This window comes from Pygocentrus nattereri, chromosome 19 (assembly GCF_015220715.1).
Source record: "Pygocentrus nattereri isolate fPygNat1 chromosome 19, fPygNat1.pri, whole genome shotgun sequence".
Taxonomy (NCBI): domain Eukaryota; kingdom Metazoa; phylum Chordata; class Actinopteri; order Characiformes; family Serrasalmidae; genus Pygocentrus; species Pygocentrus nattereri.
The window spans coordinates 37,834,932-37,850,598 of record NC_051229.1 but is presented as its reverse complement, the minus strand read 5'-3'; the positions used below and the strand labels follow the sequence as shown (position 1 = coordinate 37,850,598).

General features: G+C 44.5%; 1 protein-coding gene across 4 annotated transcripts in view; it reads left to right on the top strand.

The window, feature by feature from the left end:
• The window catches only part of limk1a (LIM domain kinase 1a), a 110,352-nt gene that overhangs the window by 31,383 nt on the left and 63,302 nt on the right, over positions 1-15,667 (top strand). Inside the window, exon 1 of one of the 4 annotated variants that reach the window (XM_017691905.2) lies at positions 7,279-7,342. The exons of 2 other annotated variants lie outside the window; for them this stretch is intronic. In XM_017691905.2, the coding sequence (XP_017547394.1) occupies positions 7,317-7,342 (26 nt within the window). In that variant the 5' untranslated portion in view covers positions 7,279-7,316. Of the gene's footprint in view, positions 1-7,278; positions 7,343-7,608; positions 7,898-15,667 lie in introns of those variants that run through there. One more of the 4 variants, XM_017691904.2, reaches the window with a different exon arrangement.

Below are 15,667 nucleotides of genomic sequence, written 5' to 3'. Positions count from 1 at the left end.
CCTGGACAGTTTTATGTTTGTTTTGCAGGACTAATCATTCAATCTTTCCAAGCTCCTGTGTCCTTGTTCTACCGAGTGCTGGATCTGCTTTTGTTAATAATTGATCCAAGTAGACAAAAGCTGTCCATCATTTCCACATCTTCCCCATCAGTAGGAAAGTTAGCACCCTTTCCTGCTGTCATAAGCTTTGTTATCTGTGTATTAAGTGTCCAGTCCAGTTTTCACTACGTTTCTTAGTTTATTACTTTTAAGGATCTTCAGATCTTTTAGGCTTTTCATTACGAGTGTCATATCATCTATATATGGACAATCGTTGACGTTTCTTCCACAAATTTTGAGTCATTCATCTTTCTCAAGTCCTGCTTCTTTCTTCTTTAAATATGTCTTCAGCATACATGTTAAACAGGAGTGGTGAAAGGGGGCAACCCTGCCAATGTGGAACCATTTTCTACTATGAGTTGTTGACGAGATGCACTGGTACTGTCATTTTCCTGATGATGTTTCATAATTGTATTTGCTGTAGTCAAAGAAACAGATGCTGACTTCCTTCTTGAACTTCTCGGCTATTTCCGTGACCCAGCGTACATCGGTAATGATCCCCCTTGTTCCTCTGTCTGTCCTGAATCCTGCTAGCACATCTGGCACTTCTCTTTCAGGCTCTGTTGTGCATTGAATGATCGTAAGCGCAATTGTACTGGTCTGTGATATCAGTGTTCATATCCTTTCACTGCACAGATGGTTGTAGGGAAACCGTTATGCTGACCAACTCATTCAGCAGTGAATGATGCCAGCATAGTGTGACTGGTATTTAACTGCTAGTGTGAAATAAAAACATGGTGCTGGCCTGCAGCGTCTGCACTGTTAGCGCCTCTGTTTATTCTGAATGTATTTCAGCAGGTCAGACGTAGACACACTCGTACACTGAGCACCAGCACATACCCATTCTATGGCTTAGAGGGTAAAATCCATTTCTCAAGGACACTCTCTCCTGGCCATGTAGATAATGGAATTATTTTTACATCCATTTCCGTTTCTCTTTGTCCGCGCACATTCATTGTCCCCATTGTCATAATGAGACCCTGTGCTGAATGCGGCTTAGACAGGAGGACTTAATGTGTGAGACATTCATCCTGTGAAGGCACAAGAGGGAATTTTTCACCCCTCCCGGTGTGAAAAATGATGGGGGTTGAATGTTAGAGATGGGCAATACGGCAAAAATATAATATTGTGATACTTCAGGAAATTTTCATGATACACATTGCATCACGATATTTATTTCTTCAGACATCTAATCAGTCGGAGCTACTTAAAAAATATTTGTAAATGATTTTAAATTATTTTTATTCAGTGTTTGGCTTACAGTTTTGCACTAAATCTGGTTACATGATACAAATTTTGCTCTTTTTTTATAATGAAACATGCAGTTGGTCAGTGTTTTATCGGCGCTGATATCCAACATATCGCTGTTTTGAAAGAAAACCTTCCATCCATCCATCCATTATCTTCCGCTTGTCCGGGGTTCGGGTCGCGGGGGCAGCATCCTAAGCAATGAAGCCCAGACCTCCCTTTCCCCAGCCACTTCCACCAGCTCTCCAAGGGGGATTCCGAGGCGCTCCCAGGCCAGCTGGGCGATATAGTCGCGCCAGCGTGTCCTGGGTCTTCCCCGGGGTCTCCTCCCAGGTGGACTCGCCTGTGACACCTCCCGAGGGAGGCGTCCAGGAGGCATCCTAACCAGATGCCCGAACCACCTCAGCTGGCTCCTCTCGACGTGAAGAAGCAGCGGCTCTACTCCGAGTCCTTCCCGGATGACTGAACTTCTCACCCTATCTCTAAGGGAGAGTCCAGCCACCCTGCGGAGGAAACTCATTTCGGCTGCTTGTATTCGCGATCTTATTCTTTCGGTCATTACCCAAAGCTCATGACCATAGGTGAGGGTGGGAACGTAGATCGACCGGTAAATCGAGAGCCTTGCCTTATGGCTCAGCTCTTTCTTTACCACAACAGACCGGTAAAGAGCCCGCATCACTGCTGACCCAGCACCAATCCGCCTGTCAATCTCCCGCTCCCTTGTACCATCACTCGTGAACAAGACCCCGAGATACTTGAACTCCTCCACTTGAGGCAAGAGCCTATCCCCGACCCAGAGAGGGCTCTCCACCCTTTTCCGCCTGAGAACCATGGTCTCGGATTTAGAGGTACTGATTCTCATCCCAGCCGCTTCACACTCGGCTGCAAACCGATCCAGCGAAAGCTGAAGTTCGCGGCCTGATGTCCCCAATAGGACCACATCATCTGCAAACAGCAGTGATGTGACCCTGAGGTCACCAAACCGGACACCCTCCATCCCTTGACTGCGCCTAGAAATTCTATCCATAAAAATTATGAATAGAATCGGTGACAAAGGGCAGCCCTGACGGAGTCCAACTCTCACTGGGAACGAGTCTGACTTACTGCCGGCTATGCGAACCAAACTCCAGCTTTGTTTGTACAGGGCCTGAATGGCTCGTAGCAAAGAGCCATGTACCCCGTACTCCCGAAGCACCTCCCACAGAATACCCCGGGGAACACAGTCGAATGCCTTCTCCAGATCCACAAAGCACATGTGGACTGGTTGGGCAAACTCCCATGAACCCTCCAGAATCCTGGAGAGGGTGAAGAGTTGGTCCAGTGTTCCACGACCAGGGCGGAACCCGCACTGTTCCTCCTGGATCCGAGGTTCGACTATAAGCCGGACTCTCTTCTCCAGTACCCCTGCATAGACCTTGCCAGGGAGGCTGAGGAGTGTGATTCCCCTGTAGTTGGAACACACCCTCCGGTCCCCTTTTTTAAAAAGAGGCACCACCACCCCAGTCTGCCAAGCCAGTGGCACCGTCCCCGATGTCCACGCAATGTTGAAAAGACGTGTCAGCCAAGACAGCCCCACAACATCCAGAGCCTTGAGGAACTCAGGGCGGATCTCATCCACCCCTGGAGCCTTGCCACCAAGGAGCTTCTTAACTACCTTAGCGATTTCGGCCTCAGTAATGGACAAGCCTATTCCCATGTCCCCAGACTCAGCCTCCTCACTGGAGAACGTGTCGGTGGGATTGAGAAGGTCCTCAAAGTATTCCTTCCACCGCCCAATGACGTCTTCAGTCGAAGTCAGCAGCACACCATCTCCACTATATACAGTGCTAGTGGCACACTGCTTTCCCCTTCTGAGTCGCCTGACGGTTTGCCAGAATCTTTTCGGAGCCGACTTAAAGTCACTTTCCAAGGCCTCACCAAACTCCTCCCATACACGGGTTTTTGCCTTGGCAACAACTGAAGCCGCAGATCGCTTGGCCTGTCGATACCTGCCAGCTGCCTCTGGTGTCCCACAGGCCAACCATGCCCGGTAGGACTCCTTCTTCAGCTTGACGGCATCTCTCACCTGGGGTGTCCACCACCGGGTTCGAGGATTACCGCCCCGACAGGCACCAACTACCTTACGGCCACAGCTACAGTCAGCCGCTTCAGCAATGGAGGAACGGAACATGGCCCATTCTGAGTCAATGTCCCCCACCTCCCCCGATATCTGGTCAAAGTTCTGACGGAGGTGTGAGTTGAAGATCAATCTGACAGGTTCTTCTGCTAGACGTTCCCAGCAAACCCTCACTATGCGTTTGGGCTTGCCTGGTCTGACCGGCATCTTCCCCCACCACCTGATCCAACTCACCACCAGGTGGTGATCAGTTGACAGCTCAGCTCCTCTCTTTACCCGAGTGTCCAAAACACATGGCCGCAAGTCCGATGACACGACTACAAAGTCAATCATTGAACTGCGGCCTAGGGTGTCCTGGTGCCATGTGCACTTATGGACATCCTTGTGTTCAAACATGGTGTTCGTGATGGACAAACTGTGGTTTGCACAGAAGTCCAAAAACTGAACACCACTCGGGTTCAGATCAGAGAGGCCATTCCTCCCAATCACACCCCTCCAGGTCTCACTGTCATTGCCCACGTGAGCGTTGAAGTCCCCCAGTAGGACAATAGAGTCTCCAGAAGGAGCACTTTCAAGCACCCTTCCCAAGGACTCTAAGAAGGCTGGGTACTCTGAACTGCTGTTCGGTGCATAAGCACAGACAACAGTCAGGACCCGTTCCCCAACCCGAAGGCGTAGGGAAGCTACCCTCTCGTCCACCGGAGAAAACCCCAACATACAGGCACCGAGTCGAGGGGCTATGAGAAAGCCCACACCTGCCCGCCGCCTCTCACCATGGGCAACTCCAGAAAAGAATAAAGTCCAGCCCCTCTCAAGGAGATTGGACCCAGAGCCCAAGCTGTGTGTTGAGGTGAGCCCGACTATATCTAGCCGGTATCTCTCAACCTCGCGCACCAACTCAGGCTCCTTCCCCGCCACTGAGGTAACGTTCCAAGTTCCAAAAGCCAGTTTCAGCAACCGAGGATCAGAACGCCAAGGCCCACGCCTTCGGACACTGCCCGATCCACAACGCACCGAACCCCTACTACTGCCCCTCCCATTGGTGGTGGGTCGATGGGAGGGGGGAAAGAAAACCTTGTATTTCCTAAATGGTAACTTTACAGGAGAAGGAAAAAACCTACTTAACTCTTAATGTAAGTCAATGGAACCAGACGTTTTTCCAAGTCATTTTAGGTCATTTCTTTTGGTCCATTCTTAATGAAATTTACAAACAATGTAAAAGCCAACAATTATTTTCAAATGATGTGAAAAACTGAAAAATGTTAAAAATGGAGATACGAGGTTTTCTTCCAACGACAGTGATATGTTAAAAGCATTGTATTGTATTGTGATATAATTGATCACAATAACAATATACATATTGTCATATTGCCCAACCTTGTTGGATTTGGCCAAAATACTATAATTGCTGTTTTTATACTAGCGGACTGACAGCTGGTCTATGTTCTCTATTGGTTGTAAAGTTGTAGTTATACAACTTATATAGCAAAGAGTTTATTGGACAGTGTTTATATAGTGTGTCTGTATTTAGTCTGCTGCTGTTCTGTGTTAACAGTAGCTCTGTGACCAGAAGAAATGGCAATAAGACTGACTCTGATTTTGACATCACCATATAAAGGTTTTGCAATATGGAATAAAAATATATGTACAGTCTGTGCTATATATGAGAGCGTTTAAAATATGTGCTAAATACATTTAAACATGCAATTATTAAATATTGAAATATAACCGACATATATGCCAATATGTATACATATATAGATTCAATATACAAAATAGTGTCATGTTTTAATATTTACATATATGTAAAAAACAATATATTTACAAAACTATAATAAAAGTGTCTCAGACATCAGGCAGTGAATTCATAACCATTTAATGTAGGAACTTTCTGTGAAGGAGCATTTAGAGGTGGACGTCTGGTTCCTATCACCACCACTGTGAACAGTTCTGACTTGGTAAGTTCTAGAACAGAGCGTTTTACCCCAAACCGCTCTGACTGTTTACATCTCAACTAGTTAATTACCCTATATTTCCAAAAGTATTTGCTCATCTGGCTTCACACGCATATGAACTTGAGTGACATCTCATTCTTAATCCATAGGGTTTAATATAATGTCGACCCACCCTTTGCAGCTATAACAGCTTCAGCTCTTCTGGGAAGGCTCTGCTGTGTCTGATCCACTTGAACGAGCACAACACACACTAACACACCACCGCCATGTCAGTGTTACTGCAGTGCTGAGAATGACCCACCACCCAAACAGTACCTGCTCTGTGAGGGTCCATGGGCGTCCTGACCACTGAAGAACAGGGTAACAGAGTATCAGAGAAACAGATGGACTACAGTCTGTAACTGTAGAACTACAAAGTGACCCTATATAGTAAGTAGAGTTGAGAAAATGGACAATGAGCGTTGAAACGAGGAGGTGGTCATAATCTTATGCCTGATTGGTGTATGGTATGTGCAGTTCTTCCAAAACCCAAATTAGTGAGTTAGAGAATGGCACGTCTTGACCGGTCACTGCGTGTGTTTATATGCACATTGCTTCACCCTGCAGTGAGTGAGATGCACAAACAGTCACTCACAGAGTGTTTTTGCAGTTGTTCTATGTTCAAAGCTCGGAATGAGTCAGCATCTCTGCAGATAGCGCTGCAGTCCTTCTGTAGCAGAGGAGCTCGGACTTTGTATTCCTTCGGGATGGCTGGTATAGTACGTGCTATTACTGCTGAAATAAAGTGTTGAGTTTCAGTTGGGGTATGTAGACATGATGCTTCAACCAGCAGCTGCTTGTACGTTTAACCATTTAAAAACAGATTGTTTTTGTGCTGTTCATTATATGTAAAGAATGCAGTTGAAAATAGGGCTTAACCGATATATTGCTTAAACAATAACGGTGATACTGGCCAATATTCTTATTACTTAAAGGGGAATTCATGATTTCTGCATAATTCAGTGGTTAAAATGTAAGTCCTTCAGAGTGGTTTGGTCTGAAATGATGGTGGTGATAGTAACCACTGGTCACCATGCATAGTTTTGAAGTGTTCTAACTGTCATTGATCAGTGTATAAAGCATATTCATAACCATTTCATGTAATACCTTTCTGTGAGGGAGCTTTTAGAGGTGGACGTCTGGTCTGACTCGGTAAGTTTCTCTAAAACAGAGCGTTTCACACCAAACCACTCTGAATGACTCTGTTTGTGTAATTAGGTATATATATTTTTAAAAATTGGTGAAATATGCTTTTAAGACTTCCCCAGTTTGAGTGACAGTTGAGAATGTCAGTCATGTCAGTCAGTAGTACTTTGAAGTGTGTAATTTTGGACTATATACAGTTCTATATTATCATTTTCCAGGGTGTTGAGTGGATTTATTGCATATTACAATGTTAAAAATCAGTCTTCATATTGGTCATGCTGTAGCTAAAAGCCTCTTATTTGGTCCACAGTTGGACCTTTTGTCTTACAAACTGTGTCAAGGCTCAAATCAGTCTAATATGGGAGTTGTTGCAGACGTTCGTGGCTCCAGTATCGCTTAACAATTGAGATTTTGTTTGGCCTCTAATGAAAAGCCACCAATTTCTAGCACTAATACATTTGAATGACCTCACTGAGCGCACGGAAAGCACATGATTGGCGGTTCAGGGCGCCTGGATTGTATTTTTGAATGGACTCGCCAGCATCAGCTGACCATGAAACCAAGCTGGGGGAACTACAGGTCTGACAGCTGAGCTTTCTATCACTTTTCCTCTGACTTTCGTCGGAGATAGACACGGGACGACGAGGTAGCTGTGGAATTCAGCTCAGAAGAGTCAGTCAGCCCTGTATTGTTTCTCCAGAAGAGCCGGTGAAATGGCATTGTGGCCTGAAAGGGGAAGGTAAGGAATAAGAGCTCTTTTGGCAAGAGGCATTACACCATTATAAAAGTGCTTAGTGAGTGTTCTACATAAAGTACAGAAGGAAGATGACTGTGTGTGCCCTATCAGAGGGGTAGGAAACATGCCCTTCTTGTCTGACTGATAGGCAGGCACCTCCCTGGCTTATTGTACCAGTGCTGCCATGAGCAGAGCAGACAGGAGAGGGAAGGGGAGGGAGGGGAGGGGAACCGCTGTGTGTCATGGGGTCACAACTGCTCCCAAGGAAGCACCGAATGAGCACAGAACACAGGAAATGATAGCAAAAATACACAGCTGCCCTCAGAACCTAACAAAAGCACCAAAGCAGCCACGCGAGAGAGCGAGCGCGAGAGCGAGCGAGAGACACCAGCGCGAGCTGAGCGCTTACATTTGCAGTGTGGTTTAGAGCTGGTCGGCCTCTCCTTTCGTGAGCTTCAACATGAGCCAGCTTCCGCAAACTCACAAGAAGGTCCTCGCTCTCAAAGGGGAGATGTCGCGGAGGGACCAGCGCTTCAGGAGTCAGCCACGAGGCAAAAAGTGAGTTGATCCGGCCTCCTCGCTCTGGGTTTTTGTACCGCCGACTCTCTGTTGTGCTTGTATTCAGAGCCTTTGTGTATTAGATGGTGGGACGCTGGGGTGGGAAAGCTGGAAGGCGTCTGCACTGACCAGTGAGAGTGAATCAGAAACCACAGTGTTAACCATTTCTTTATCATCTGAAGATGACAAGTGTGCCTCCTCCAATTCTTTCCGTGAGCTCATGTTATATTATATGGGTGCTGTATTTGAGAGTATTGCTTGGAAAAGGGCGTGTAGAGCTGCAGTTTCACTTCCCTTTTGTGTGAACCACAGAATATTTTCAGTTACTTGTGAAATGTCCTCATGAGAATCATCTAAGATGGGTTTTCCACTGTGCCCGATCTCTTCTGTGGTTATGAGATGTCTACCATCAGCTGGTCACCTGTTACGTCCACTGATGCCGCTCTCAGTGCAACACCTCAGGCCTGTAAAATTCCTGGACATTTAATCCGTGGCTTGATGAGCATGCCATCCAGGGTAGACTGATGTCAGTAAGCCTAGTACTGAATCTAATCTTCTCTTTAGTCTTGTCTTTTTAAGATGCTATCAGGCTTAAACTGCTAACACTAAGCAGAGGATCAGTATGTTGTTATGCCGTATAAGTGAAGGCGGTGGGCAATGGAGGTGTAACTGCCTGCTTTTGTGTTGCAATAGAGGCTGCAGCTGTAATAGAACTAGGAAGGTGGGTACGGCTGAAAGATTAATCAGTTTTATATTGAAATCGCAAATTGAAATAGTCCAGTTTTAAGTGCTTTTCAATAATGGCCTACATTATTAACATTATTGAACTTTTGGACAAGATTAACTGGCACACTTTGCTCAGCGTTCAAGCCTGGAGCCTGAAAGAGGTGGGTATTCTCGTTTTCTGAGCCAAAATAGAGGCCTGGTCTTTAATTATAGCAAGTAAATGCAGTTTAAATCGCAGTCACAATATTAGAAAAATCACAATTAGTAAAATCACCTTTTCCTAAATCATTCAGGCCTAGAGGTGGGTGATGGTAGGCTTTAAAATCCCTCAGTGCAAAGCATTCAAAACTTGTTTGATGATAAAATTGTGTGAAACAACCAGCCAAGTTTGAGTACAAAAAGGGAAATATAACACAGGCTTATCAGACCCATCTGAGAACTGTCTGGGCGTTGCCTAATGATCAAATGACTGGCATGATTGACAGCCCTCAGTCTAACGCTCGCTGAAACTGAACTCAACACAATGAGTGAAGCAGAGAAATCTGTATAACTACATACACACACTGTTAGAAATGAAGGTTCTGTGCAGGAACATTTTTCATTCATCAAGGTACGAACAGTGTATATGTTCCCTCAAAGGTTCTACAGTGGTTTTAAGGTCTGATTGTGAACCTTAAATCAGTTTTTCCAGGTGAAAAGTTCGTATTTGTACCTGTTCATTACTGAATCTTTTTTAAAACAGAGCAGTAGAATAAAAGCCTGGAGGCGAGGCGAGGCAGGGTGTGTGGAGTCAGTACAACTTAGAACATATCATTTCAGTGGATTATTATGGTTCAGTTATGTTCCTTGACTAAAGGTACTGAGATGGAGCCTTGAGGATCCCACCCCAGTGACAGTTCAGGACCTTTTATTTCTTATTACAGGTGGTCCTGTAGACCCTGCAGCATCTATTCACTACAATATATAGAACCTTAAAAAGGTTCTTATTCACTTTTTTGCTGGACCTGCATCCAGGGAACATGGGCAGTTGAACGAACAAACAGATGAATGGCCTTCTTGCTCAGTTATGCTTGCTTGTTTAGCTTTCGCTTGGTGGTTAGCTTTCTCTCTGAACACTTCTCTGACTCAGAGAGATCGAACACAGTTCTGTTAAAGCTGTGTGGGCGGGGCAAACAACATCAGCCTTGTGATTGGGGAGAATACGGCTTATGCATGCATTGACCCAGGATTAGGGCCTTTTACCTAGTTTACTCAGGGAGCAAATGTCGGCGAACTACAGCAGCCATTTATTTGGCACTGGAAAGTTTTTCACAGGACATACTTTGCACTTGTATAGTAATTCAGAGTGACCCACGTAGAATGAATACATGGATTTAGATTCCTTGGGGCTTTAATAAGACAGCGTTGTATTGGCCAGTCACACTGGGCGGGGCACTTGCAAGAATTTAGCTGTTGCTGTAATGACACCGGAATTTGTGAAACTGACTTTTTGTGGGGGGGGGGTGTGAAAACTGACAGAAAAACTACAGAAAGTTCTGTACTGGTGAACTCGTTTGTTTTCTTTCAGGATGCACAATGATATCAGAGCACCATCACTATCAGCAGGTACTTGTTTAAAGTGGATTGATTACGCTTTCCTTGCTTTTCTCCTTACTTTATTGTGTTGTGTAGCTTTTTGTGCATGTAAACTTTTTGCCAAGTCACAAAGCTCTAAGTTCCCTCCAGAGGGAGAAACTCTCTCCCACAGAAACCGTTTTTCTCAGCTGCCTGAAACAGAATGTGTTTCGCGAGCATTGAAGCATGTAAATCTATTGTAGTAGTCCCCAAAAATAAAATGATAAGCCCTGAAAATGAGCCTAATAGTTCCCCCTTTAAAAATAATATCGGTAGTTTAGGCCAGTGTTTGAAAATAATGATCAATGAAGTATTTTTGTGCTCTGGAAGTTTAAATATCTGCCGTTTATTTATGTTACTGCGTTCATAACCCTTCAGAAGCAAGTCTTTCAGTGTCACGCATCCCTTTGGCTCTGACCTTCTCAAAGACTCCATTTCCCAGAACGCTTTGGGAAATCACATGACCAGTGAACCTCCACAATCCACCAGGCACTGAGTGTGTTTACATGAACTCAGTGATCTGATTATATTCGGATTTCTGCAGTTATCCGATTATTCAAATGGTCACGTAAACACCAAAGTCTGTATAGTAAAGAGACTAGCTCAGTAATCAGATTTCTCACTGCATGTGGACTCTTACTCTGATTTCTTTCCTATTTCTCAGTGAAAACAGACACTATACAGGAAAATAAGTGAGCAGCACAAATGCAGCAAGACATTTCTGGAGCGGAATGAAGGATTTCTATATTCTTCATCGTCTAGATGATGTATGTTCATATTTTCAGATGAAGTGGCACAATGTTGTTTTGAGTTTTACGTTCCATTTACGTCACGTCTTCTCCTGTGAGTTTATTGGCTGGGTGTAAAGCAGGAATCTGATTACTGTCTGACTCCTGTAAACCCGGAGTTTTCACATTATCTGAGTACTCAAGTCCAATCAGATTACTGACCATATCTGATTCTCTGCAGTTATCAGATCATTAAGTGCATGTAAGTGCACTCACTGTTCCCGTTCACCTGAGTTCTAACAGTTTCGCCTGTTATGTGTGTCATACGACTAGATCAGCTTAGTATTTAAGCCCAGGCTTTAGTTTAGGTTCTTTGTGAGGTGTTGCTTCTCCCTGTAGATCTACTGAGCATTTCTGTTCATGATATTTTTGATATTTTGGTGTTTTCCTGGCCATATTTTTGGACTTCCTAACTTTATTTTTTTACCTTTTTGTCTTTGCCCTTCAGATCTGATTGCTTGATATTGTTTGTTATGGTTCTGTGTATTTTGGCCTTTTTGGATGTGACCACTCACCTGTTTACCGACTACGAGTAACCCTTTTCATCAGGGGTGCACAGCTGCTGACTTGGAGGGCTGCTGTCCAGCACAGTTTAGTGACACAGCTGCTCAAACACACCTGGTTTACCTCATAGGTTAAATGCCAAGTTTAGTGGGTGTGTTTGAGTAGGGAAAAGACGAAGCTGTGCTGGACACTGGACCCTCCAGGACCAGAGCTGTGCCTCCCTGCTTTACAAGTAAAGCCACATTGCTTGTTTTTACCGCGAGCGTCTGGCTGATTCTGTCTCATTAACATCAAGGTTTATGCAGTCAAGCTCTACATGTCACAGATGTGTGTGTATCGATGTTTCAAAGAAGGTTCTTATTCGCTTTTTTGCTGGTTGTGCATGTCCAGGAAAGCTGGTGTGGCTGGTTGAACAAAGGAGCTGACAAATGGAGCTCCTTGCAGGCTCAGCTCTGCTAGCCAGGTTAACTTTATGGCTTAATGGTCAGCTTTTTCTACATAAGCTTCTCCAGAGAGAAAAACACTGTTTTGTTTTGTTAAATTTATTTCTACATTTTATACCTTTTTTAAAGATCATCATCGGCAGATATGCACATTCATATCGGATTATATGCCTGTGGTTATCATATCAGAGCATCCCTGGTTGTGGTTGGTGGTGGTTGAAGATGATACGCAGTGAAAGCCGAGATCCTGGCTTTCATTTCCGTAATAGTGCAGACAGGGAAGTCACTCAAAGCAGGTGTGCCGCTGTGGATTACGGCCGACCTTGTACAGGAAGAAATGAAATGTTCCCGGCCGGGATTAATCCCTCGTCCCGTTTCTTGCCTCTGACGCACGTCAAGCGGCGGAAGGACGTTAAATTAAACCTGCAGGAAGATGTGAGGGATTTACGAGGCAGATGTCCGTCTCAAAGCAGGACCGAAGCTGAACTCTGTCCAGTTCTGCACCGGCTATTTCCTGAAGAAACGAGGGAACACCGGCCTCGTCTTTTATCATTCGCTCACTTCATACAGCAAACGCTGACCACTGATTACAGTGGCCTAACATTGGCTTGACATCACAGGGGAATTCCACTGATATTTCAGAATTTCTGAGATATTTACTTGTTGAGATATAAAAAGTCGTTCAGAGTGGTTTTGGTTCATTGTGCACACTTAAAAAAGACGGTTCTTTAAGGGTTCTTCAGTAAAGACAGTGGTTCTGTATAGAACCATGAACACACATGGAAGTATTTCATGCTTAAATGGTTCTTTTCATGGTGAAATAGTTCTTTGGATTGATGGGGAAAGTGTTGTATATGGTTCTATATGGGTTCTTCTACTGTCACAAGAACCATTTTCAAAAGGGTCCTAAATAGAACCACGCACAACACATTCTCCATCATGTTGAAGAACCATTTCACCCTGCAACCATTTTAGCATGCAAATTGTACAGTATAGAACTCATGGTTCTAAATAGAACCATTCCCTTTACTAAAGAACTCTTGAGGAATCTCCTTTTGTTAGAGTGTAGGAGGGAATATCTCATGAACATTCGAAGAACCGTCTTCATGCTTAAAGGGTTCTCTGCATGGTTCAGTTTGATGGAGAATGTGTTGTATATGGTTCCATAGCACCAAAAAGGGTTCTGCTATTGTTATGTTGTAATGCTTGTTACAGTAGAAGAACCCTTTTTTGGGTTTATAGAGAACCATTTTCAAAAAGGTTCTATGAAGAAGCTCATCCAACACATTCTTCCTCCGTCTGAAGAACCATTTCATTATGAAAAGGACTTTTTAAACATGAAATAGTTTTAAATGTGAAATAAATCTTTTCTTTGGCTCCAGTTTTGCCTCTAACATGAGTGTCTGTTATAAAACCTTAACTTTTACTAATGATTTGCAATTAAAATGCTAATAAATTGCTTTTTTAAACACTTTTACTGGATAAAATGACCTAAAACAAGTACAACATGCCTCGAAAACAGAGTAACATCCCCATAAAGGAAGATATTAGATGTTTAGACTTGACTTCACTTGTAAAAACACAGATTTCCCTGCAGTGTGATGAACTTGACCGACCGCAGGGCAGCAGACGGCCGTTTGGCAGCTGTTATTCATGCAGACCAGTGGGCTTAGTTTTATATTCAGTTCCGTTTGGCTCACAAAGGTCACTTTGCCCTGTCGCCACAAGGGCCACTCGGCTATACGGGGTTCATTTAAAGCAGCTTTCCGTTGTCCTGCTTCTGCAGCCATTCTCTGAAGAGCGTGTGACCTCCTGATAAGGTGATTGACCTTCAACCTCATTGTCTCTATTAGCCCACATTAAGGAAACCCCCTTCATTATTTCAGACTCTATCAGCTCAAAGCATTGTGCCGTCGTTTTGAGCCGCTTCCTGTTAAACAGAGCGACCTTGATCACTGCTGAGCCAGGCTGAGCGTGATGGGCTCTGTCTCCTCGGGGAGAGAATGTGCTGAATGAGCTTAGCGAGCACAAAGAATCTGCCGGCGTGGGCGCCTCAGTACTGCTGAATGGACCCCTAACACCAAAACAAAACCACGTTGTCTGTAACAAAGGGTTCGTCCTGCGATTCGCCAAACCTTTCTGTTCTAAATTCATATGAAATATGACTGTTTAGAGATCGCTGAGGCCCCAGCAGGGTTAACAGCACAATCTTGCTGAGCTTGCCACCATGGGGTGGGGGGGGCTGCCTCTCTGCCATTGGCTGCCGGATTTCCGGGGAGGATTCAAAGGCACCAATGGGGTGGGGCCACCCCGAGGATGAGGTCATGCTTTTCTGCAGGAGCGATGACATCATGCGCTCATTGCTATGCTATGTTCACTAAAGAGGAGGAGGGGTGGCAGTGATGAATGCGAGATTTCCCTCTCTTGTCCTTCTGCCAGAGATTCGGCGCAATGCCTTCAGCACCAGGAGTCGCCATGTCCACTTTATTTACCATCCAAAAAAAAAAAACTGAACCTACACGCGTCTTCAGAGTTTATATGGAATATTGATGATTGTAAAATAGTGGACAATCTGAAATAATAGGTTTTCTTTGGGGACTATTTTGGCATCCCACCATGAACGGATTTTAAAAGCACATTTTATGGCAACGTCTCATAAAAACAACATGCGTGTTTCTGTGAGGGGGCTTTTAGAGGCCGACCTCTGGTTCCTATCACCACCGCTGTGAACAGTTTTGCAGAGCATTTCACACCAAACCACTCTGAATGACTTTGTTTAGTGATGTGTTGATGCTTTAATTATGCAGGAATTTTGAAGAATCGGTGGAATTCCCCTTCAAACAAGTAGGAAACTTCTAGGAATATTCTTATATTATCTCATGATGGGAAATATTCAGTATTTTGACTTGATTTCACCTGTACGCACACACACACGCACACACACCGCTGTTGTTGATATATATATCCTTGCTCTTGGTTCATTTGTAGCACTTGTGTTGTAACCATTGGTCTCGTTGCCTGTGACTGTGAGAAGTGTTTGAGCGAATGAGAGAAAGAGATGGATAACTGGTGCAGCACAGAGGAATCCCCTGTCTCCCTGTTGTGAAATGTGTCTCAGAGGCGCAGGATGGGGAGGTCACACTTCCCAGAGATCACATGCTCAGTTTGGATTTCACGATGTTTCAGGGACTTTCCATATAAACACCTTCCGAGAATGAAAAAGCAAGTTTGAGCTGGTAGAATTGCCCCATATCATCACTCAGTCCCTGTTGAATATGAGTGAATATGAAGTTTTGGACAAGAATAGTATATACAGTGTGTTTATGTATATATATGTAAACTTTGGGCCCATCTCTCAAAGATGAAAGCCTTAAGTGCTGTATTTTGGGGGTCCTCCAAATCGAATCCCATTTTCTATGTAGTTTTTAATCAGAGGTTTGACTGGAAATGTAATCAATTAAGGAGGGTCTCTCACTTTTCATGTGCATCTGATTCAGTCTGATTCACTAAAGAGCTGTGCATGTGCAGTAATTGTGTAAAAACACTCGGCAGTTATTTTGTGGTGTAAACGTTCTCACCCATCTGTCCTTCAGCGAGCGGATGGGCACTGTTATCCTGCTCTGTCCCTGTGCCCTCATAAGCACTTCCATTTGACCGAGCTTCCTTCAGAGGGTGAAACATTTCACTCCTCGTTC